General features: G+C 44.5%; 2 protein-coding genes and 1 long non-coding RNA gene across 3 annotated transcripts in view; 2 read left to right on the top strand and 1 right to left on the bottom strand.

Annotated features, from left to right (window-relative positions):
* Positions 1 to 26258, bottom strand: part of NHSL2 (NHS like 2) — a gene marked incomplete at its 5' end in the record, with an annotated part of 301359 nt that overhangs the window by 17799 nt on the left and 257302 nt on the right.
* Positions 4 to 4819, top strand: LOC308510823. Its single transcript, XR_013995437.1, has 3 exons — positions 4 to 38; positions 217 to 346; positions 4263 to 4819. It is a non-coding gene; the product is annotated as an uncharacterized lncRNA (long non-coding RNA).
* Positions 560 to 2232, top strand: RTL5 (retrotransposon Gag like 5; the record flags this gene model as incomplete). Its single annotated transcript, XM_081080868.1, is given in 4 exon segments — positions 560 to 1580; positions 1583 to 1659; positions 1663 to 1728; positions 1732 to 2232. Coding segments are annotated over 4 exon segments (1665 nt in total).

Below are 26258 nucleotides of genomic sequence, written 5' to 3'. Positions count from 1 at the left end.
CTAGGGAAGGAGAGAGTCAGTGAGAGGCGCAGCCCAGGGTGGGTGAGGCGGCCACTGGGCGCCCACGGTGCCCGAAGTCCCGCCCCTGTCGGTGGGAGCGGCAGAGCGGGCGGGGGGGGGGGGGGCGGGGAGGAGGGGAGGGAGGGAGAGGAGGGGCAGGGCGAGGCTGCACTTAAAAGCAGGGATCAGGCAGCCGCAACATTTTTTCCTCGACAGATCGAGCCGCAGTCTACTCCTTCCAGCGCCGCTGGGGTGCCGCCGAGTGCTGCTGACTCGCCTCCTGCGACCTCCGCTCGGCGCCTCTGGGCTCCTGCCGCTGTCCGCCCATTCCGGTCCCCTGGACCAGGTAACGCGCCCCAGGCCCCGCCGCCAGGCCTTGCGCCCCGCAGCGCCCGCCCGCCCGCCAGCCGTGCTCGCCCCGGTGGGTGTGGCTCGGCCTACCCTGAACCCACGGCTCCCTTCCCGTGCCCCTCCGCATTTCAGCCTCCTTTCCGAGTGCCTAGCTCTCTACCCCGCATCCCTACCCTGCCCGCGGACCCAGGACCCTGGGCGAGTCCAGATGTCCGAGGCGTCAGGAAACCTCAATAGCCTACGCATGGAGAACGTGGCCCTGCGAGAAGAATTAAATGCCCTTCTCAGGGAGAATGCCAGTTTGGGCCTTCAGCTCGGAAGAGCCCTGACTGAGGTGAATTCCTTGCGGGGCAATGTCTCCAGCTTTGTGCGCTGGCCAGTGCCGGTCCTAGCGGAGGAGAACTTTGAGTTCCCGCTCAGCGAGATAGACTCCGTGCCCGAGGGCGAACTGCCCTTCATGTGCTGGCCTCCCCCACGCACGGAGCCCAAGCGCGCCTCAGAGGAGCTGTTGGTCAACGCCATCCAGGACTGCGGCACCTCAGAAGGCCAGGTCGACCCTCCCCCGCAGCCCAGCCCGCCCCCGCCGGCGCCGGCGCTGCCCCTGCCCGCCTCCAAGGAACTGCCCCCGCAGCCTCCTATGCCGCCTCTGGAGTGGCCTGAGCTAGAGCCCTTTTCAGGAGACCCGGTCTACCTGCCTGAATTCCTGATGCGGCTAGAGACCTTCATAGCCGACCACGAGAATCATTTCCCTGGGGGTGCTGAGCAGGTGGCCTTTCTGATTTCCTTTTTCACTGGTGACACCAAGGACTGGGCCATCTCAGTCACCCAGGAAGGAAGCCCCCTGTATGCCAACATCCCGCGCTTCCTGGATGAAATCCGTAAGAAATTCTATGGCCTCATCCCCCCAAGTGTGGCGAAAAACGCAATCCGCAAGCTTACGCAGGGAAACTGTACCCTAGGCAGCTATGCAGATGCTTTTCAGTTCCTGGCCCAATTCTTATCTTGGGATGACTGCCGCCTTCAAAACCAGTTCCTCAAAGGCCTTTCAGAATTCTTCCGCAAGGAGCTCTTATGGTCAACTCAAATAGCCAACCTGGATGAGCTGATTCTTGAATGTGTGGAGATAGAAAGAAAAGTGCGTGTCCCTAAGCCAATCCCATTCCCTGGGGTTCGAAATATCTTCTTCCCTTTTGCTGCAGACCCTAATGTCGAGGGCAGTGGAGAAGAGCGCTATACAGTGAGGATGAAGATGCAGAGGTGCACAGGCGCAGGCTTCACAAGGACCAGCGGAGGTGTTTGAGAGCTATTTAGCAAGAGATGAGGGAGCAGGAGGAAAAGAGGAAAAAGGAGGAAGAGATGAGGAAGGAGGAGGAGATATAACAGAACCAGGAGGAGGACAACGACAATGAAGACGAGATCGTGGTGGATGATACAGATGAGAAAGAGGAAGAAATGAGGAAGAATAATGAGGGTGAGAAAAAGGATGAGGATAAGGGCCAGGAACCAGGGCAGGAGCCAGAGCAGGAGCCAGAACCCGAGGAAGAGACAGAGGATGAGGCCCAGGATGATGACCTAGATGAGTTCATGGACGTGATGCCGACCTATGCCAATGCTTCATCCCAGACTTCTGGCTTCTATTATGAAAATTTCCTAGATACATCACCTCCCATAATACAGGCCAGCAGACGGAGGAACCAGAATCGAGTCCCACTGCTGGAGGGCCTTCCAGGTACTAATTCACCCTTCTACAGTTCACCACCACTGATTCGCAGGGCAGGTCGGTTGGTGCAATACCAAACTCGAAGCCGGCCCCCAGTACTATTCCGCCTCACTCCAAGACAGGGAGGCCATCGGGCTGCACGTGGCCGAATTCGCGTGTGAGTGCTGGGGGAGATGGCCACCCAGAACACACCTTTCCACTGTGTCCCCTCTACTTGCTATTGCTGCCACACCTTGCCCCCTTTTCTGACTAGTACTTAAGGGAGTTCCAGACCTGAAGAACCTGAAGAAGGCCTGTAGAACTCCAGACCATCTTGCAGCCATGACCACTTGGGAAAGGAGGGGTCAGCAATAGCTGTCCTCTTGACTGTGCACTCTGCTCAGTCCTACCACAGCTAGTGAACAGGTTTCTGGGCCTATTCCCGTAAATGAACTGGTCATCCCCTTGCATTTCCCCTCTAATTGTTCCTAACCCTGTGTTCTATGATTTTATCAACTCTGACTGGCTCATCAGAGCTTTACCCAATACCTCAATAATCTGCCCCAATAAGTGAAAGGATGGGCTACACTGAACTCCTGAGGACATTTACTAGATATAATCGACAGAGAGCAGGATGGGATCCATAAATGTGCCTAGAAGCTTACACTTGGTTCATCCTCCAGCAGAAGGGCCCAAAGAGGACCCTACATGTAGTCTAGTGAGGGTGGGCAAAGCTACTTGTCAAATGGACATTTCACTGAGGTTTGTCCTTGGTGGCTGAGCAAGCTAGTTCAACCTTCCCACAGACTACTGTATCAGGGTCTTTGGACAAGCTCACCAAATCTGGGGCCCTTTCTTCTTACCACACTGCCCTCCCAGGCATCCCTGGTGGACAGAACTCAGTGTTACCCCTTTCCTTGGTGTTGCCTGGAAAATGGGGGAGGAGGAAGAAGAGGAGAAAAAAGCAGCAACAACTCAGTTTGACATTGTGAGGAGTGACTCTTTCCTTAGGGATGGTGGTCTCCTCCCCAGGCCAGGTCTTGGACTGCAACCCCCAGCCAAAGGTCTTTGCAGGAGACTTGCCATCTTTGGGGGTTCATAGAAGGCCTAACTGGCCTTTCCTTCCCGGACTACCAATGACAGAGAGGGCCCAAGGCCTGCTCTTTAACTTCAACTTAAAGGATTCCGTAGTTCTCAGAAGAGAGAGGAAGTTTCTCTCTACAGAGACTGTAGCCTGTCAGCCAGGCCATCCTCATGTCTCTCACATGGGGGGCAAGCCATAGCCTGATGCTGGGCTTCAATTAGATGGTAAGGCTGGAGAGGGTGACTGCCGACTGCCTCCTAGTAACTCCTGGGACTTCTGGGTACAAACCTAGGGACCCTTATAAAGAGTCCTGCTGCTTGCCATGGGTCCAGAAACTATGTCACTGGCCACAGAATTCTAGGCAAATCCACTGTTGGCCTGAACTGCCCTTGACACTGAGCTGGGCAAGCGCAATCAAAGTGTCTGTAGTCAGAAGGAATAGAGCTGGGGGAGGTTGGGGGTTAATGGGGGGGATGAGGACACATTTGTAATACCTTAACTACTACTAATAATAATAATAATAAAAAAAGGAATAGAGCAGAGTAAATCAAGCCCCTGTTCCTCACTGGAGTCTGGTAGATAGCCTCATCCCAGCCTTAGGATTTTGAGCCTGGAAGCAAGAGGAAGGAGCTGGAGGATGACCAGTTCGCTGGCTGGTTGCTGGTGAGGTCTCTACTCATCAGCAGAAGGTAAGAAGCCGTTTTGTTTATCATAAATTTCTCAGCCTGGGGACCAGGGGAGCCAGGTTCTTATAACCTGTTGCTACCTTTTAAAAAGGCTTCCTCCTCCTCCAAAGAGAAAAGTAATGCATAATCATTATAGAAAATGTAGAAAATAGAGAAAACTATAAGGACAAAAAAAATCCCAAACATTCAGAACCCCACCACACAGACGCAAGTACTATTTGCTGCCTTTCTTTCTAGTGTGTTTTCAGTATGTCTTTTCAAAGAGGAGATCATCCTGCAAGCTCATGATCAGGATTTAAAATGGCTGCCACCTATGCAGTCAGTCATACACACTGAATAATTGAGGTATTCTCCTAATTCATTGGATATTTCAGTAACCTGGTTTTCCCCATCCCCACCAGGAGTGAACAACACTGTAAAGAAAATGTTGTCTGTTTTTCAGCTATTTCCTCAGGAGAGAGTTCCAGAAGGGGAACTACTGTTCTTCGAGGCTGTGGACCCTGTTTGCTGATGGTCAACACAATGGCCCTACTGCTCATGTCCCTGCCAGAGAAGTGCAAAGGACAGGTGCCTTGCATCCTCACCTCCAGGGACTCCTCAGCACAGGCTGTGACTGTTCCTATGGTGCTTCTCACCCTGAGACCTTGTAGCCTTAGCCGGGGAAAGAGTGGGTGAGCAGTGAGCTGGTTCCTGGGCCTCTGAAGGCAAGGGGACCCGGGTTACCCTTTGACCCTCTTCCCCCCTTTCCCAGATCTTTAATATTTGTTGTGATGTGATAGCCACAAGAACTGTAAGAGAAACTATGGGTTATGGGCACTTTCTTGGGTTGAAAGCGGGGTGGGGGAAAACGCATGCAGGGGTATGAAAGCAGCCCAAGGATTCCCAGAGACTCGGGAGAAAATGGGTTGGAAATAAATGTGTTATTGTTGCATTACTGTGTTGTGAAGATAAGAAATCATTCTATATGCTAAATCTTTCTCCTCAATAAAAATATAAAGGGTGTGTAAAGACAGTGACTGTCTGGGTTATTGAGCAAGCATAGGTGGGTACCCAGAGGCATCAGGCACTTACCAGACACCTTGCCTGAAACAACCCTATCCTAAAGCCTTGAAATCCTTAGATGAGGAAACTATGGCCCAGTGAAGCTCAATGGACCTTCCTACAGTCCTCTACATCTGTGTCGAAAGGAAGTGGAGGGACTAGGCATCTTGAAAAATAGCATTAGTTCTCCACTAACTGGGATATAAAGCTATGAGTGGCCCAGCTGTACCATCCTATAACAGTGTCCCCCATCTCTCTCTCTCTCTCTCTCTCTCTCTCTCTCTCTCTCTCTCTCTCTCTCACACACACACACACACACACACACACACACACACACACACACACACGGGCCCTGGGGAGGGAGGCCAAACGGTGAGGCAGGCAGGAGGGCCTTTCCACTTTTGGGCACTAGGTGGTGCTATGTGACACCAGTAAACTAGCAGGTGCAGTTTTTAAACAGCCCCACAGTACACACAGAGACCCTCCCAGCAAGATTTCACTGCCCTCATAGCATGTGGGTCAGAAGAAACTGAACCCCATTCTGGAATTTGCTCAAGTTTTCCAGCCATGAATTGGAAATTTATTTTCTGGTACAATGGGTGGGAAGGTTTATTGGGCCCCCTACTAAGTACAAGTGCTGAGCCACACACTTAATTATCCATTATCCCAGTTCATTTACCCTCATTTTAGAGATGAGGAAACAGGCTTAAGAGAAGTCACTGGCCCAAGGTTTATAGCTGGTGAGTGGCTCTTTCTCAGCCCCGCAGCTGCCCAGTAGTCAGCTCCTCTCTGCCTCCACTCACAGGTTCTACTGTCTTCCGGGTCTGCCCCATTCTGCCCACCTTCCCTCCAGGTGAAAGAACTGCAGAAAGATACAAAGCCCAGTTTCAGAGGCACATTGACTTTGCACCTTTCAGGGGAAGGAAGGAAGAAAGGACAGAAGGAAGGGAGGGAGGCAACCAGTGCATTTCTGACCATGTGCCACTTTCACCAACATCATCTCATTTCATTCCCACAACAACTCAATTAGGCAGGTATCTCCTTTTAGAGCTGAGGGACTTGGATCTTAGAGATATTAGGTTCCACAGTGGACTCAGGTCTGTGTGACTTCCAAACTCACAGTCTTTCAACTCTAATCCACCATGCTGTTTCCCAGGAAGCCCCTGATGAGCTCAAGCCTTAACCTGACTAGATTCTGGGCCTTTGCCCAAGCAACAAGAGCTGCATCAGGTGCATGATCTCTGGAGGCTCTGGGAGAACCAGCCAGGTGGCAGTTCTATGCTGCAGAGAAGGGTAGGCAGTGGTAGTGCCAAGTTTGTGGTGATGAGTTTGCATGAGTGTGTGGCTGACTTTCCTCTGGGGAGGTACAAGGTTGTGGGGCCTGAGCTGCATTGTGAGCACTGGGGCTTCCTGTTCTGCTTCTGGTATCAGATAAGGTCTCCAGCACCCCTGGAGTTTCTCATGTTCATTGCTGGCAGGGATCAGTGACCCCAGATTGTCTCATGGCCCATCAGATCAGGTGGGGGAAAGTAAGAAGAGTAGGGTGAGCCTTGTCCAACCCTGCTGGAAGCCCTATGAGTATAGGGAACAGGGTCTTGGATTCTAGTCTGGCCCTGCCACTGACTCCCATTCCTACTCAGACCACAGTCACTGCTGGATCCCTGGGGCATAGCACATGGCTGTGTACACAGTAAGCTCTCAACCCTAGTTTGGTACATAAATGAATAAGTGAGTGAATAAGTTGGCTGCTGAATGAAGACCTAGAGGTTGCATGCTAAGGGCATCTGCAGATCATATGAAGCCTGGAGGACTGGAGGCTCCGCTCCAAAATGGAATCACAATTCTAATCTCCATAACCTGGAAGGATGTGCTGATATGACCTTTGCCAGGTGCACATGTGAGATCTTGCAGTCAGATTCAGAAACCAACTGCAGGAGACTGAGTGGGGAAGATGAGTCTTGGAAGAAACTTGTGGAAAAAGAAATCTGAGAACTTCAGTTGATGGGACTCAAGATGAATCAGCAGACAGGGTGCCAGAAATGCCAATGCCTTCCTGAGCTGCTGCAGCAGAATGGGTGGGGGAGGGTGTCCAAGAGATGGGCAGGCCTTGCTTGTGGTCCAAGGCAGCCAATGGAAGGTGATCAGGTTGCACCTCACAGAAACCTTTTTGCATGCCAGGAGTAAGGAAATATTAGAATAAAGGAAAAGGAGTAAGAAGAAAAGAATAGGGGCAGTAGAAGAATGACAAGGATGCTGAGGGCCATAAAAATCCTGTTCCCAAGGGATGGGGGAAGAAAGAGAAAATATTGGTGAATCCACTGTTCCCCTCATTCATTCTGTGAGGAAACTGACAGCTCAAGGTCACTTGCTTCATTTGCACAATTCTACTGTGAACTCCAGCAGTTTGGTATTTAGAACTCTTAACCAGCACCCTCCACTCACACCCACACTGATGGAATCAGAATCTTTAGGAATTTCTATGTCTAAAAAACACCCTAAGCAAGTCTAATACCCAGCCCAGCCCAGTGCAGAAAAGAGTCTCGGGGACTAACTAGCTCATGGACATTTAATGGCTAATTTGGTTCTGAGTCTTCCCTTAGAGCTCTCCAGAGCAGAAACCAGCCTGGAGATCCCACACTAAGCACATAGTAAGTGATCAAAAAACATTTGTGTAATACCCCAGAATATCTCATGGTCTTGTGTGAGCTTGCCCCTGCTAGACACCTGCTCGATTGCACCTCCCTGAGAGTGAGGTGACATAGGATGGATGCAGAAGTCTGGCCCTTGGATACCAGGTTCAGAGAAGCCTAAACCTTACCCTTGAATATCAGAACTGACTCACATGGAGCCCTTGCCCCTCCCATAAAATAAGAATAGGCATTACCAAGGCAAGAGATTACCCGCAAACTGGGGGTGGGGTGTCTCCACCTCCCACTAGCAGTTCCTGCATCCTGCCCAGACTAGGGAAAGCTCTGTGGGCCACTTCTCCTCAGGGATTCAACAAACACAGAAACACAAAGCCCAGAGTTCTTAGTTGCCCTGGTAACAGCGGGACCTAATTGTAAGAAAACAGTCTCTGAAAGGCTTAGGAGGGTGGATATTTCCTTTGACAGAGGGCAGGTTCTGACCTGCTCTTCGAGTCCCTACACCCCTTCCTGCCTGCCACACATTGGGATAAAGCTGGGCCCCTTACCTTAGCAATTCTACTGGGGGTGGGTGAGGGTGACAGAAAGTAGGGTCCTGGCTTTTTATTCTGCTCTTGCTGTATACTGTTTATATGAGGAAGAGGCTAAAACGGAAGGTGTGGACTCATGGTGATTATCCTCTGAACTGAGGAAACCTTGCCTCACAGGATTCATGCACAACCAAACCTGAGGAGGGCAAGTCCCCCAGCAATTACAGTCTTACCAGTTCCTCACCATGGAGGACACATAAGCCAGAGAGAGTTTCCAGAAGTTCCAGGCTTCTACCCCCAAGTTCAGCCCCTCCTTACGTCTCATCTGGACTACTGAAGTAGCCTCCTTGCTGGTCTAACCAGCCTCTAGTCCAGCTGTGGGCAAACTACAGCCCGCGGGCCAGATCTGGCCAGTTTGAAATGAATAAAACTAAAAAAAAAAAAAGACCGTACCCTTTTATGTAATAATGTTTACTTTGAATTTATATTAGTTCACACAAACACTCCATCCATGCTTTTGTTCCGGCCCTCCGGTCCAGTTTAAGAACCCACTGTGGCCCTCGAGTCAAAAAGTTTGTCCACCCCTGCGTCTCTACCCCTTCTAATCAGCCCACCTTCTGCATGCTTGCAGGGGGAAGGGTGTAGGTTCTGTTGCTCCTATACAAAAACCCTTTCGTGGTGCTCCTTCCTCTAGTAAAAGACTTGTGGACCTGATTCTGGCATTCTTCACTCTCTGCTCATAAACTATGTATGCCATCTCATCTCCCCATGTCATCCCACTTCCCTCTTCCATTCAATCCAAACCTCAGACATTCTGAATTATTCCCTTCTTCCTTGCATACCAGGGCCTTTGAACATCCTATTCCCTCTGCCTTAAAAATTCATAAACACTCTTGGTCCCACTCGAACTGGCAATCTCCTCAGCTCATAGACCACTTTCTCCAGGAGGCAGCCTTCACTCCCCAGACAAACTCCTGCCCTTCTGAATCCCTACTTACTCCTCCAATTCCATTGCTCTGTGAGGCTTGAGTAGCTCTGGAGACCAGAAGCAGGTTCATGACTCCAAATGAGTTTGTTGCTGCGAGGCTCCTGTTCAGTGTGAGAACATGCACTCATTCCTTTCTCAGGTGGGTCTGCATTGGCAGTAGCCTTTTGGAGAAGCCCTGGCCTCTTCAGATTTGGCTGAGGCCTCTGGGAGAACCCCCACCCCCATCAAGTTGGACATGTGGACAGTAGGGACAAATTGGGGAAGAGAAAGCAGGAGCTTGCAAAGCTGGTTGTTCATTCCCAACTGGGCACCCTGTTGATGGCTTCTGCCTCTTTGAGGGGCCATCCCTCACTCTTAATGGTGTGGTGGAGAGTGACCTCCACTTGGCGTCAGAGTCACACAGACCTGTTTTTGAAGTCTGGCTCTGCCACTTCTTTGTGTACCCTTGGGTTTGTCATTTTCCCTCTCTAAGTCCCAGTTCGCCTTTTCTAAAAATGGAGATAATAATAAGATAGATTAGTAAGATAATTGATATGAACCAACAATAAAAAAATAGCAAATACTTATTAGTACTTACTATTTGTTGGGCACTAAGTGCTTTACATTTATTAACTAATTGAATCATCACAACAACCTTATAAAGTAGTGTTATTCTCCATTCTGTAGATTAAGAAATGGCACAGAAAGTCTAAGTTTCCCAGTGTCACAACACTAGTATGCAAGTGCTTTTGAGCTTGCCAGACAGGTAGGGAAAGTTCTGTGGGTCAGAAATGAGGCCAGTGGAGCAGGAGAGTGCCAAGATCCAGAGCAGGGGTCTTAATCTCTTTTAGGTCATAGATTCCTCTAGCAGTTTGGTGAAGCCTCTAAACCCCTTCCCAGAATAATGTTTTCAGATGCATAAAATAAAATATATAGAATTACAAAGGAAACCAATCCTATTGAAATAGTTATAAAATATGTTTAAGAAATTGTGATCTTGTTATATTGCTTCTTTAATAGTGCAACGAAGGACAAAATCTAGTGGCCAGTCTATAGATTGAAGTAATGATGAGCATCAGTAACTTTTCTGAGATACAATAACTGTAATATGATGTGAAAATATTTGTGATTCTATTGGGGAATAAAGTCACAGATACCACTAATACTATTGTGGCTTGTTGCCTATATTCCTAAGTTGAGGAAATGCTAAATTTCTCTTAGAGGTTAGTGGAAATAAGATCAAATACTTTTCTCATCCAAGTTCATAGACCCCCCCCTAAATTCTCTCCACATAGCCCTTGGAGGTTCATGGAGTTCAAGTTAACAAGCTTTGCCCTTGGATGTCAGAGAAAAGACAATGGCTGCACTGTCAGTTTTAAGGAGTAGCTGGAGGGTGTGGGAGGAGGAAGGGGGGCTGGCAGAAAGACAAGTGTGTGGTTTCTCTTTCAAGAACTGTTTACAAAAGTCTTGAAGTCTGGCAGATCCCTCTTCCTCTTGGTCCTGAGTCAGCAGCTCAGGGTGGGGCCGGGACTGACTGTCACACTTGATCTGAATTTCAAGCTCACCACACACCCATCCCTAAGAGTTGATTTGTTGCCACTTCCTTACCAGAAAAATCTTGGTGGGTTTGGCTTTATTTTAAAAATCGTTCACACACAGATTTCCAATTAATCTTAAAATAATCTTTAAGTGGACATTTTATTGCCTCTAATATATTTTCTGAGATAATGGATGCATCTGCCCTAGCACACAAGTCAGCCTTAAGGCTCCCAGAGAGAAGGAGCAAGATTATCAACTCTGCCATGCACCCCAGAACACCAGTCAAAATTGGTACTTTTCCAAAATACCAAATGTTTTTTCCTGACCTCCTGGCTTTGCCACCTGTCAGCTGAGTCCCTGCCAGCTAGAGCAGCATATCCTGGACGCCGCAACTAAGGAGACAAATGGTTGGAACAGCAGTAGGCCTCTGTTTTTCTAAGTTGTCTCCATTCCAATTCAATACTCAAAAAGAGCACTACCCCAGGCCCCAGGTCTACTCACAATGCCTTGCTTGGGGATCCTAGCTGGCCAGGATCCGTTGCCTTCTGCTCTTCCCTAAGTTCCAATTTTTACTCAGAAATAATCAATATTTGCCTGATGGCCTTTTGCTAAAAAGCCTGCAGCTTACAATTTCCAGAGTGAGAGGGTGGGGCAGCAATAGCCTTATGAACTACTGCCATTGGCTAATAAAGAGGCTGAATGAATTTGCTTCAGCTAGTCTAGGGGACAGAACAGTATGCTTTGGGGGTTCAGACTGAGAACTCCACATGCTAGAATGTGAATAAAACTTATTTTCTTGACTATAAAATAAACACATGTATTTCTTAGGTTGACCAAAGCTCCCAAATATAGGCTGAAGGAGACTGAGTACCAAATGAGAATTCAAATAAACTTTGGTTAGCTAGATTGACCAAGAATAAAAGAGAGACCTCAATTACTAAAATTAGAAATTACAATTGCCCTTACAGAAATAAAAAGGAGTATAAAAGGAATACTATGAATAATTATATGACAATAAATTATATGACATAGATGAATTGCATAAATTCCTAGAAAGATAGAAACTGCTGCAAATAACTGAAGAAAAAAATAGAAACTCCAAGTGAACCTGTAATAAGTGAAGAGACTGAATTAGTAATCAAAACTACCTGTGAAGAAAAGCAAAAACACAGATGGCTTCTTTGGTGAATTCTACCAAACATTTAAAGATGAATTAATCTCAATTCTTTACAAACTCTTTCAAAATATAGAAGAGAAAATAACACTTTTTAACTCATTCTCTGAGGTCAGTATTACACTGATATCAAAACTAGACAGAAATATCACAAGAAAACTACAGATCAATATCCTATATAATAAAAGCCTAGGTGGAATCACACCCTCGTGCGATGTCGTCACAAGATGGCCGCCACAAGATGGCCTCACAAGACAGCCGTGCACACAGCAGAGGTGGGGCATGGCAGCCACTCTGCATGGTAAGGCCTGGGAGTCCTGCGGCTCTGCATAGTGCAGAGGAGGCTGGTCCCAGTGGAGGAGGCGGGTCATGCCAGGGGAGGGAATTTGTGGACAATCAGGCTGGCAGGGGAGGGCAGTTGTGGGCAATCAGGCCGGCAGTGGAGGGAAGTTGGGGGTGATCAGGCCAGCAGGGGAGGGCAGTTGGGGGCGATCAGGCTGGCAGGGGAGGGCGATTGGGGGTGATCAGGCCGGCAGGGGAGAAGTTAGGCATCAATCAGGCCTGCAGAAGAGTGGTTAGGGGGTGATCAGGCTGGCAGGCAGAAGCAGTTAGGGGCAATCAGGCAGGCAGGCAAGCAGTTAGGAGCCAGCAATCCTGGATTGTGAGAGGGATGTCCTACTGCTGGTTTAGGCCCGATTCTGGCAGTCAGACATCACCTGAGGGGTCCCCTATTGGAGAGGGTGCAGGCCGCGTTGAGCAACAATCCCACGTGCACAAATTTTGTGCACCAGGTCTCCAGTCTCTTATAAATATGGACACAAAAATCCTCAACATAATACTCTCAAACCAGAGAGATTAAAAATGGCGGCAGAGTAGGAGGATGCTGCATGGTCATGCTCCCAGGAACAAGCTGGAATTACAACTGAAATACGAGAAGGCTTCCTGAATAATCAATGGAAAACTCACAGGAGAGAACCCTGATACCCAAGGACTGAAGGTGGAGCTGGCATTGAGACTGGTAGGAGGGGCAGAGACGTGACCCACAGAGGGGAACTGAAGTCCCAGAGAGATATCTCAGCCGGTGGTGGAGGGGGGGAGGTGCCACTGAGAATTCTGGGATCTAATCCCAGAGCTGGGGCTCCCCAGCAGAGAGCACCAAACTGAGGAAGGTATCCACATAACATCAAGCTGTGAAAAGCAATGGGGTGCTGTTTGCCAGGGAGTGGCAGCTAGAAGTTCAGGCACCCTCTTAAAGGGCCAAGGCACAAACATTCCCTGTGGAGCCACCCACCTTGTGCTCTGGAAGAGGGACGGTGAAGTGGACTGGAGCTGTGAGAGCAGAACCCAGCACTGGGGACTCAGGGGACAGAGCTCAGAAGGAGGCATCCCAAGTCTCCTCGGATCAGTCATTCCCTCACACAGCCACATAGGCATCTGCCTTGCCTGGGGGGATAGACACCTGCCTTGCCTGGGGGGAAGACAGTTGACACACCCTATTGGAAAACACCTTGCCCTGAGCCACTTAAGAGATTAAAAGTAGCGATTCAAAGGAGTAGCAGCTGCTTGTGTAGCCCGCCCCCATCCAAGGAACACAGCCTCCTGATCACCACACCCTCTGTCTGAGGAACAGCAGCTGTGTGTGAAGCCTCCCCCGACCAGCCAGAGGAGCCACCACAACTGTAAACAGCACCCACCAGAAGAGCTGCTACCAACTGAGGAGGAGCTGCTACCACAACTGCCCGAGGAGCAACTGCAGCCCGAGGAGCCACTGCCACCCAAGGAATAGCCACTGAATGACTCAACATCTAGATATGGTGGTACAATCAAACATGGGTAGACAAAGAAACCCCCAAAGGAAAGAAAAGGAGGACTCGCCAGAAAAGCAACTAAGTGATACAGAGGCATGCAACATGACAGGAAAAGAATTCAGATTAAGGGTCCTAGAGTGCATAAACTGAATGGAGGAAAAAATCAACAACTTATGCAAAAAGCAAGAAGAAACAGATGAAAAAATCAATAAATTATGTAAGAACCAAGAAGAAATGAAGAGTGATATAGCTGCAATAAAAAACACCATTGAAAGTTTCAACAGTAGACTAAGAGGAGCAGAGGACCGAATTAGCGAATTAGAAGACAGGGAAACAAAACACACCCAAACTGAACAGCAATTGGAGAAAAAAATTAAGAGACAGGAGGAGAGCCTAAGGGAGCTATGGGACAATATGAAACGAAACAACATACGAATAATAGGGGTGCCAGAACAACAGAAAGAGGAACAAGGGTTAGAAAACCTATTTGAAGAAATAATATCAGAAAACTTCCCAGAGGTGGGGAAGAAAATAATCACAAAAGCACAGAGAGTCCCAAACAAAGTGAACCCGAAAAGACCCACACCAAGACACATCATAATTACCATGGCAAATGTTCAAGACAAAGAGAGAATCTTAAAGGCTGCAAGAGAGAGACAGAAAGTTACATTCAAGGGATCTCCCATTAGATTATCAAGTGATTTCTGAACAGAAACACATCAGGTCAGAAAAGAATGGACAGGAATTTAGAAAGTGATGCAAAGAAAAGGACTGAATTCAAGAATACTCTATCCAGCAAGGCTATCATTCAAAATTGACGGGGAAATAAGAAGATTCACAGACAAAAAAGGCTAAGGGAGTTTATCGCCACCAAGACAGCAATGCAAGAAATGCTAAAGGGACTGGTGTAAAAAGAAGAAATAAAAAGCTCAGAAAGAAAACAGCCACACAAAAAAAGAAATGGCTACAAACAAGTACCTTTCAATAATAACTTCAAACATAAACAGACTAAATGCTCCAACTAAAAGACATCTAGTGGCTGAATGGATAAAAAACATGACCCATACATATGCTGTCTACAAGAGACCCACCTCAGAAGAAAGAACTCACCCAGACTGAAAGTGAAGGGATGGAAAAATATCTTTCAGGCAAATGGAAATGAAAAAAAAGCTAGGGTAGCAATACTTATATCGGACAAAATAGACCTCAAAGTGAAGGCCATAATAAGAGATAAGGAAGGCCACTTCATAATACTACAGGGATCAATACAACAAGAAGATATAACCCTGATAGACATATATGCACCCAATGCAGGAGCACCCAAATACATAAAAAAACTCCTGGAAGATATCAAAGGAGAGATCAACAACAATACAATCATAGCAGGGGACTTTAATACACCACTGACATCACTGGATAAATCCTCTAGACAAACAATCAGCAAAGAAATAGCAATCCTAAATGACTCACTACATCAGATGGACTTAATTGATATCTTCAGAACACTTCACCCCAAATATACGGAATATACATTCTTCTCAAGGGCTCATGGGACATATTCAAAAATAGACCACATATTGGGTCACAAGAAAAGTCTCCCCAAATTCAAGAAGATTGAAATCATACCAAGCATTTTCTCAGACCACGATGGCATAATATTAGAAATAAACTACAATAAAAACAACCCAGCTGAATAGCATGTTATTAAATATTGATTGGGTTACCAATGAGATCAAAGAAGAAATTCAAAACATCCTGGAAACTAATGACAATGAAAACACAACAATCCCAAACCTATGGGATACAATGAAAGCAATCCTGAGAGGGAAGTTTATAGCTCTACAGGCCTATCTCAAAAAACAAGAAAAAATGATAGTAAATGATCTAACTCTACAACTCAAAGAATTAGAAAGAGAGCAACAAGAAAAGCCCAGAATGAGCAGAAGGAAGGAGATAATAAAGATTAGAGCAGAAATAAATGACATAGAGACCAAAAAAACAATACATAAAATCAATGAAACGAAGAGCTGGTTCTTTGAAAGGATAAACAAGATTGATGAATCTCTAGCCAGGCTCACCAAGAAGCAAAGAGAGAGAACCCAAATAAAAAAAATCAGAAATGATAGAGGCGAAAAAACAACAGACCCCACAGAAATACAAATGATTGTTAAACAATACTATGGACAACCCTACTCCAACAAATTAGACAACCTGGAGGAAATGGACATATTTCTAGAAAAATACAACATTCTAAAACTCAATCAGGAAGAATCTAAAAATCTCAACAGGCCAATAACTCTGGAAGAAATTGAAGCAGTCACCAAAAAGCATCCATCAAACAAAAGCCCAGGACCAGACGGCTTCACAGGGGAGTTTTACCAAACATTCAAGGAAGAACTAAAACCTATCCTCCTCAGACTACTACAAAAAAATCCAAGAGGAAGGAACACTTCCCAGCTCATTCTATGAAGCCAGCATCACCCTCATACCAAAACCAGGTAAAGACAACACAATGAAAGAGAATTACAGGCCAATATCCCTCATGAACATAGATGCCAAAATCCTCAACAAAATCTTAGCAAATCGGATCCAGCAGTACATCAGAAAGATCATACACCATGACCAAGTAGGATTTATCCCAGGGATGCAAGGATGGTACAATATCCGCAAATAAATAAACGTGATACATCACATAAACAAATTGAAAGAAAAAAAGCACATAGTCATATCAATTGATGCAGAAAAAGCATTTGACAAAATCCAACACCCATTCTTGATAAAAACTCTCAGCAAGGTGGGAATAGAAGGATCATACCTTAACATAATAAAAGCCATATATGACAAGCCCACAGCCAACATCATACTGAATGGACAAAAACTAACACCATTTCCCCTAAGAATAGGAACCAGACAGGGATGCCCACTTTCTCCACTCCTGTTCGATATAGTACTAGAAGTATTAGCCATTGCAATTAGACAAGAAGAAGAAATAAAAGGCATCCAAACTGGAAAAGAAGAAGCAAAATTGTCCTTATTTGCAGATGACATGATATTTTCCAGAAAAAATCCTAAAGACTCCATCAAAAAACTATTAGACTTAATAAATGAATTTGGCAATATATCAGGATACAAAATAAACGCCAAGAAATCAATGGCATTTCTATACACCAATAGTGAACTTACAGAAAGAGATACTAAAAAAACATTCCCATTTACCATCGCACCAAAAAAATTAAGCTACCTAGGAATAAACTTAACTAAGGAGGTAAAAGACCTCTGTTCAGAAAACTACAGGACGTTGAAAAAAGAGATAGAGGAAGACATAAACAGATGGAAAACATACCATGTTCTTTGATTGGTAGAATCAACATCATTAAAATGTCCATACTACCCAAAGCAATCTATAAATTCAACGCACTTCCCATTAAAAATACCAATGGCATATTTTACAGACCTAGAACGTACTCTCCAAAAATTCACCTGGAATAAAAAATGACCCTGAATAGATGCAGCGATCCTGAGAAAGAACAAAGTAGGTGGGATCTCAATACCAGATATCAAGATGTATTACAAAGCCACTGTTCTCAAAACTGCCTGGTACTGGCACAAGAACAGACATATAGATCAATGGAATAGAATAGAGAGCCCAGAAATCAGCCCGAACCAATATGCTCCATTAATATTTGACAGAGGAGGCAAGAACATACAATGGAGCCAAGATAGTCTCTTCAATAAATGGTGTTGGGAAAATTGGACAGATATATGCAAGAAAATGAAACTAGACCGCCAACTTACACCATACGCAAGAATAAACTCAAGATGGATAAAGGCCTTAAATGTACGACTGGAAAAAATTCTAGAAGAATCCAAAGGCAACAAAATCTCAGACATATGCAGAAGCAATTTCTTCACTAATACATCTCCTAGGGCATTGGAAACTAAAGAGAAAATAAACAAATGGGACTACATCAAAATAAAAAGCTTCTGCACAGCAAAAGAAACCATCAACAAAACAACAAGAAAGCCCACTGCTTGGGAAAACATATTTGCCAATGTTATATCTGATAAGGGCCTAGTCTCCAAAATTTATAGGGAACTCATACAACTTAACAAAGGAAGATAAACAATCCAATCAAAAAATGGGCAAAGGACCTAAATAGACACCTTTCAAAAGAGGACATTCAGAAAGCCAAGAGACATATGAAAACATGCTCAACGTCACTAATCATCTGAGAGATGCAAATCAAGACAACAATGAGGTATCATCTCACACCTGTCAGAATGGCTATCGTCAACAAATCCACAAACGACAAGTGCTGGAGAGGATTTGGAGAAAAAGGAACACTTGTGCACTGCTGGTGGGAATGCAGACTGGTGTAGCCACTATGGCAGATAGTATGGAGTTTCCTCAAAAAACTAAAAATGGAACTCCCATTTGACCCTGTGATCTCACTTCTAGGAATATATCCCAAGAAACCAGAAACACCACTCAGAAAGGATATATGCACCCATATGTTCATAGCAGCACAGTTCACCATAGCTAAGATCTGGAAACAGCCTAAGTGCCCATTTGTAGATGAATGGATTAGAAAGCTGTGGTACATCTACACAATGGAATACTATGCTGCTGTAAAAAAGAAGGAACTCTTACCATTTGCAACAGCATGGATGGAACTGGAGAGCATTATGCTAAGTGAAATAAGCCAGTCAGTGAAGGAAAAATACCACATGATCTCACTCACTCATGGATAATAAAGACCATTATAAACTTATGAACAAAAATAGATACAGAGGCAGAGCTGCCTCGAACAGACTGCCAAACTACAGCGGGAAAGCTGGGGTGGGTTGAGGGGCGGGACGGGGCGGATAAGAGATCAACCAAAGGACTTGTATGCATGCATATAAGCATAACCTATGGACAGAAGACACTGGGGGGTAAGGGAGGCCGGGGGATTGTTAAGGGAGGGAAAAAAGGAGACATATGTAATACTCTTTGTAATACTTTAAGCAATAAAACAATTTTAAAAAAAGTGATAAAAAATACTCTCAAACCAAATCTTGTAATAGTTAAAAAGGATCATACACCATAACTAAGTAGGAGGATTTATCCCAGAAATGCAAGCTTATTTTAACATCTTAAAACCAATTAATGAAATACAGAATATAAGTAGAATAAAAAAACTAAAACATGATCATCTCAGTAGAAATAGAAAAAGAATTTGACAAAAACCCAACACGCTTTCATGATAAAAACACTCAAAAACTAGGAGGACAAAGGAATTTTCTCAACCTGACAAAGAGTTTCTATGAAAAATCCACAATAACATCATAATGGCAAAACATTAGAAGTTTTCCTTCTAAGTCCATTCTCGCTACTTCTCTCAACATTGTACTGAAGATTCTAGCCAGAGCAATTTGATTAAAAAAAAAAAAACAATAAAGAAAAAGCATTGAAAAGATTGCAAAGGAAGAAGTAAACTATAATTGCAGATGGCATGATCTTGTATATAGAAATTATAAGGAATCTGCTAAAAACCTATTAGAATTAATAAATGAGTTCTACAAGGTTGTGGAATATAAAAACAGTACAAAAACTCTATTGCTATACACTTGCAATTAATAATATGAAATAAAATTAAAAAAACAATTCTATCTACAATACCATAAAAGAATAAAACAGAATAAGCTAAATAAGGTCATGAAGACTTGTACACTGAAAACTTACAAAACATGTTGAAAGAAATTAAAGAAGATCGAAACAAATGGAGAAATCTCATGTTCATGGATCAAAATACCTAATATTGTCAAGATGATAATACTCCCCCAAATGATCTACAAATTCAATGAAATCCCTATCAGAAGCCTAGCAAAGTACTTTGTAGAAATGGATAAGCTGAGCCTAAAATTCATATGGAAATTCAAGGGACCCAGAGTGGTCAAAACAATCTTGATAAAGAACAAAGTTGGAAGACTCACACTTCCTGACTTTAAAATTTTATACAAAGCTCCAGTAATCAAAATAGTGTGTTGTTAGCATAAGGATGGACATATAGATCAAAGAAACATAACTGACAGACCAGAAATAAATGCATGCATCTGTGGCAAATTGATTTTTGACAAGGATGTGAAGTCCTTTCACTGGAGAAAGAATAGTCATTTCAACAAGTGGTGCTGGGACAACTGAATTTCCATATGCAAAAGAATGAAGTTGGAATTCATTCTCACAGTCATACAAAATTAAAACCAAAAATGATAAAAGGTTTATATACAACAGCTAAAACTTAGAAGGAATTACAGGTGTAAATCTTTGAGACTTTGGATTAGGAAACAGTTTTTTAGATATGATGCTATTATCATAAGCAACCAAAGAAAAAAATAGATAAATTGGAGTTCATCAAAATAAAAAACTTTTATGTTACAAATAATGCTATCACGAAAGTGAAAAGGCAGCCTATAGAATGCCAGAAAATATTTGCAAATCATATCTCTGATAAGAGACTTGTATCCATAATATATAAACATTTCCCACAAATCCTATATAATAAAACCCTAATATGCAAATTGAATGACCGGCAGAATGACCGGTCGCCATTATGTGCACTGGCCACCAGGGGGCAGATGCTCCACACAGGAGAGGGAGGCAACCTGCAGCGGTGATCTGGGGTGGGGCCAGCTGGCAGGCGGTGCCAGGTCGCCAGCCAAGGAGGGTGCCAGTGGCGGGCGGGGGAGCTGATCAGTGGTGGGGAGGCTGATCACCTCACCTGCCAGTTGCCCTGCAGATTGGCCCTGATCACCGGCCAGGCGTTGGGACCCTACCCTATATATTGGGAACAGTCTCTTAGGCTACTCTAACACTGAAAAAAAAAAAGATGATGTAGTGATGACATGCATGGACTCTGGCTTGCACATTTTGTGGTCAGCCCTGATTCTGACACTTATAACTGTGTGACAAAGCCAATTACTTAATTTCTCTCTGCTTCAGTTTTTCCACCTATAAGATGGGGAAAATGGTACTACTGCCTCAGAAGGATCATGTTATGTATTACTTTTTATAATCAGAGCAAAAAAATTTAGCTGCCCATACAACAGAAGATGCCTTTCACCTGTATGAAAAGTATGGTCACTGGTGCATGCAGTGTGAGGGATGTCTGAGGGCACAGGCTGGACTGAGGGACCCCGCCCCCCCCCCCCCGCATGAATTTCATGCACCAGGCCTCTAGTCAATAATAAAAGACATGACCCAATTCAAAAATGGGCAAAGAATTGAATAGATATTTCTCCAAAGAAGATATGCAAGTGGCTAGGGAGCACTTGAAAACATACTAGACATTGTTAGTCATTAGGGAAATGCAAATAAAAATCACACAGAGACTCCATTTCACACCCACTAGGATGGCTATAATAAAAAAAGTTAGACAAATGCTGATGAAGATATGGAGAAACCAGTACCCTCTCACACTGCTGGTGGGAATGTAACAAAGCATGGCTGCTTAGGAAAATGATCAGTTCCTCAAAATGTTAAATATGGAGCTATCGTAAGACCCAGCTCTTCTACTCATAGGCATATACCCAACATAAATGAAACTACCCATTCATGCAAAAACTATAATAATGTTCATATCTGTATTATTTATAATAGCAAAAAAATGTAAGTAACCCAAATGTGCATCAACTGGTGAATGGATAAATAAACCAAATGTGGTATAGCCATACAATGGAATGTTATCCAGCCATGAAAAAGAGTGAAATAATGACAGTTGCTACAACATGGATGGACCCTGAAAACATTATGCCATGTGAAAGAAACAAGTTACTAATGACACATAGTAAATGATTCTATTTATATGGTATGTCCAGAGTAGGCAAATCCATAGATACAGAATTGATTAGTGGTTGCCAGGGGATGGAGGTAAGGGGAACTAGGGTACAGGGTTTCTTTCTGTAGTGTTGAAAATGTTCTAAAGTTGTGGTTATGACTGCACAATGCTTTAGATATACAAAAACCCATGGGATTGTACACTTTAAATGGGTGAATTATATGGCATATGCACAATAAAGCTGTCTCAATAAAGCAGTTATCAGAAAAAAAAAGAACCTGATTAAGTGAGAAACATACCATAATATCATACTCTAATGTCAAAACAAAGGCCACAAAAGGAATCAGGGTAGCCAAGTGATAAACTGCAGAAATTCTAGTGCATCTTAGTAGATTCCATAGTGACCATATATCAATAGGTATGCTACCTTGTAAAAGTCAAGTGGTTACTGGGGTGCAAAGAAATACTCTGTAGAGATAAACACCATACTGAGATCTTAGTGAAATTTTTCTGCAGTGTCTTTGTTCTATGTATTATACTTTAAAAGAGGAAAGTGTGGCTGAGAGTGACAAATGTGGTTGGAATTTCAGACCACACAACCACCCCAATAATCTGACCTGGATCTTGATTTTGAAGTCAGCTTCTGGCCCTATGCCAGGATTTTATAGCCCAGTGGTACCTAGAGATATACAGGTGGCAAGATGGTGACATAGATCCTGCTGACTAGTGTATTTACTCCTTTACAGATGGAGATCTAGTTGAAGCCCTCACAAAATACTCAGACTTCTCCACAGCGATCAGCCAGGTCTCACAGCTTCCAAGACCATGCTGATTCTCAGCTAGAAACTTTTGCCCTTCCTGAGGATGAGTCCATTGCCCAGCACTCATCTCACCTCCCAGTGGTCCTCACTGGGCCAGCCATCCTCTTTTCTGTTATTGAGGCTGCCCAGATGGACCAAACTCTAGCTCACATCTCTTCTCTTCTAACCCCGAATGACCTTGTGTTTTACTTTGATGTGATATGATGAGCCCAGAACTTCCTTTCTGTCCCTGAGTGAAGATGGGGACCCACATATGGCAGTTCTATAACTTGTGTCCTCTTGAGTAGTCTTTTTTTGTTTTGTTTTGTTTTCTTAATCCTCACCCCAGGATATTTTTCCCATTGATTTTTAGAGAATGGAAGGGAGGGACAGAAGGGAGAGAGAGAGAGAGAGAGACAGAGAGAGAGAGAGAGAGAGAGAGAGAGAGAGAGAGAGAGAGAAAAGAAAAGAGAGAGAGAGAGAAACACCAACGTGAGAGAAACACATTGATTTGCTGCCTCCTGCACACGCCACGACCAGGGCTCAAGATTGAACCTGCAACCCAGGTACATGACCTTGACAGGGAATTGAACCAGTGACCCTTCTGTGCGTGGGTTGACCCTCTAACCACCAAGCACACCAGCCGAGGCTCGAGTAGTCTTTACTTCAACTCTGCCCATTGGTTATCCATGATCCAATACATTTTTTGTCTGAAATTACTTAATATTTTGATTCCAAAGATATATTCTACTTAACCAAATTTAAAAGTTTGTGATTAGAAAAAGAAATCACCCATAATTTTATCTTATCCATATGCATACATATTTTTAGATAAGCACAATCACAAGAAAGCACAATTTTATAGCATATTTTTTTACTTGTCAAATCATAGGAGCTTTTTACTCACAGTTTTTACTCATAACCACTGTCATTCTGAGGGAGCAGACAGAAGTCATAGGCTCCATTATTTCCAACAATAGCAGTTATCATTTATATATATAACTCATAAGCACTTCACAAATTTAATCTTCACAACAACCCTATAAGGCAGGTACTCTTCCTCATGTCCCCCATTTTACAGGTGAAGTGAGACACTTAGAGGTTAGATGGCTTGTCCAAAGTCATATATCTAGTAACTCAGGCTTCCTCGCACCAGGCTTTATTCACATAACTCCTCCAATGGGTCTCAAACTTTAGGGAGCATTAGAATTCCCTGGAGAGTCTATTAAAACACACATTGCTGGATCCTGCTCCCAGAGTTTCTAATCCAGTGATGTGGGAAACCGCCTATTGTCTTCACTAGCAGAGAGATATGGACAGAGAACCGGGAAGGCTGGTGACCCTTGAAGCCCTAGCAAAGGTCAGAGCTGTGCACCCACTGTTAGTCCAGACAATGGTAGCTGAAGCAACTTCCCCATTTATTATTATGTAAATCCTTGCTGATGGGCTAGTCAGCCTGTTACTGGAAATTGCCTGCCTAAGGGCTATGGGTGTATCCCAAACCAATAAAAGATTGGCAAGGCCTGAGCACCAGGGGAAGTCCTTCCCCTTGAGTTGGACTTACCCACCTGGCCCCCCAATATTTCCAAATTTTATCTCTTGTCTCTTCTCTTTCATTTGTGTGCAGCTCCTCCTCCAGATCCTCAACCCTGAACCATGCGGGACTTGGGGGGAAACATTTACAACAGAGTGAATCTGGAGTGAAGTCCAAAATTTTGATTTTCTCACAAGTTCCCAAGGGGTGCTGAGGCTGCTAGTGCAAGGGTCACATTTGAAAAGCACTGCCTTGCCCTGCACAGCCTCCTCACAGCAACACACAGGTCAGAGGTGCCTGCCCCCCACAGCATTCCTTACAGTGGTCAGGAATGAGCCACCACTTGTCATCACATTGTTTGCGGGTAGTTTTTATCGCGCGCTAACAGGTGGTGCGGGCCATTTTTGCTAATTTTTTGTGCAAATGGCAACGTTCAGTAAAATTACGATAACTTTAGTTTACGTATATTTGTTACCCGCATCTACCGCTAGTCTATAAAAAACGTATTAATACGTGTCCCGCGCTCTACTACTACAGTCAACGTAAAACGTATAAATACATTTCCCGCATACAATGTGTCATCTGCCCCCTCTTCTCCTCCCCTTATCCCTCTGCACTGCAGGACATCCAGCGAAGAATGCCACATCACAAGGGGGTTGCCCAAAGAGAGGACTTACTCATGCCAGTCTCGTGCTCAATTAACTACATGCAATCCCATCTATTAAAAGGACTGATAAATCAGTCCCCAGCTGTCAGGCTGCCCTGCCACTGCTGTCACTTGCCTGGTGCCTGCAGCCAATTGATCTCACAGGTAAATAAGATTAATTTAAGATTAACTCAGTGGAATGCCTGCAGCCTCCCATGTCCCCCCAATCTGGGGAGGGTCAGGCTTGTCCTTTGTGCAAGAAAGCTCTGCTTTCCTCCAGAGAGAGCAGCTTTCCAGGAGAATAAGGCCATTATGTGTTGCATCATCTAAGTCATATTTCACTTTGTGATTTCCAGGACTGAGACTGGCTCATCTGAAAATTGATTAGTGGGTGTGGGGGAACAAACTGGTTCAACATTAATGAGGAGGAACAGATTTGTCCATTTGACCACAAAATGAATCACTTGAAAGTTTGGGCAACTGTGTCATCAGGGACAGAGGGTGGGACCCGGATTGGACAGAGCTGGCTCTGAGAATCTTCCTCATCATGACTTACCTTGCGTCTCCTCTCTGAACCGAGGTTAGGTCACCTGAAGCCTTCCTTGAGACTGTGGTGCTGTTTACTTGATCCTCTCTGCACAGTCCTGCTTCCTTACCCACTTTCCACAGTGGTTGATCCCAAAAGCATCCCTAATAAACTTTCTGCACACTAACCTCCACCTCAGAGTCCACTTTCTGGACAGCCAGGCTCCTTGGCAGAGAGGGCACTTTGCAGTGTGAAAGGTACATTGACACAGTTGCCACCAGCTCCAGTGGTGATGGAGCAGGTTGCTACCTTTCTCAATTTTTTTTCCTTGCTAATGGCTTCTAGGCAATCTCTTTCTTTATAAAGAAATTGTCAACTTTGATTTCTTTCTTTTTTGTCTTTCTTTTTTTTCTTATTACAAAGCAAAACATGTTTATCACAGTAGAAAATCAGAATTTACAAACAGAAAGAGGAAAGTAACACACACAGTCCTACACATCACAGATAAGCCCTGCTGATACCTTGGGTGTATCTTTTTGGAAATTTTCCTATGCCAAACAAAGATGGGATCATTCTGTAAAGGCTTTGTGGTTTGCTGAAACTCTCACTCCCACAGTGAATATTTTCTACCAACCATGTTCAGCCACCCTGTGAGAATGGGGAAGTGAAGACCCAGAAACACATGGGTATCCGGAGACCCTAGTTCAGCCCCTTCATATAATAGAGATGTGATAATTGAGGCCCAGAAACAGGAAAAGCTTCTTCTCAGGGGCATATTGAGTTAGGATGACCTCCCCAGTCACCCGAGGCCACCAGATCACCTCCTGACCTGGCCCTGAGCCTGTCTTTCCAGATGTCTGAGCTGCCCAACCAGGTTCAAGCCAGAAGAGGAGCAGGAAATGGGATTTGCATAAAATAAATGTAAGAAAATGAAGACAGCATGTCAGTGTTGGTGTCCAGGCCACTTTGCAGGGTTCACAGCCTAGCTCTCAATCAGGAGGTCGAGATTTTGGAGATTTTGCGTTGGGTGCTCAGTTGAGTCAGCAAGCTTTGCACAACGCACCCCTCACTGCCACTTTCATACCTTCTCTGGTTTGGTAATCTGCAGCCATTCCTTTCAACTATTCCCAGCACAATGGCCAGAGGAGTCATTCTCAAAAATCAGGGATGAGACAATGGATTCTTTGATATGACACCAAAAGCACAGCAACAAAAGAAATAAACTGGGTTTCATTAAAATAAAAAATGCTTACTTCAAAAGACACCATCAAGAAAATGAAAAGACAATCCACAAAACTGGAGGAAATATTGTCAATCATATACCTCATAAGGAACTTGTATCTAGAATATATAAAGAACTCTTACAACTAAATAATAAAAAGACAACCCAATTAAAAAAGAAACAGGCAAG

This window comes from Myotis nattereri (assembly GCF_964212035.1).
Source record: "Myotis nattereri genome assembly, chromosome: X".
In the NCBI taxonomy this organism is placed as follows: domain Eukaryota; kingdom Metazoa; phylum Chordata; class Mammalia; order Chiroptera; family Vespertilionidae; genus Myotis; species Myotis nattereri.
This window is presented reverse-complemented; position numbering and strand designations above follow the sequence as displayed.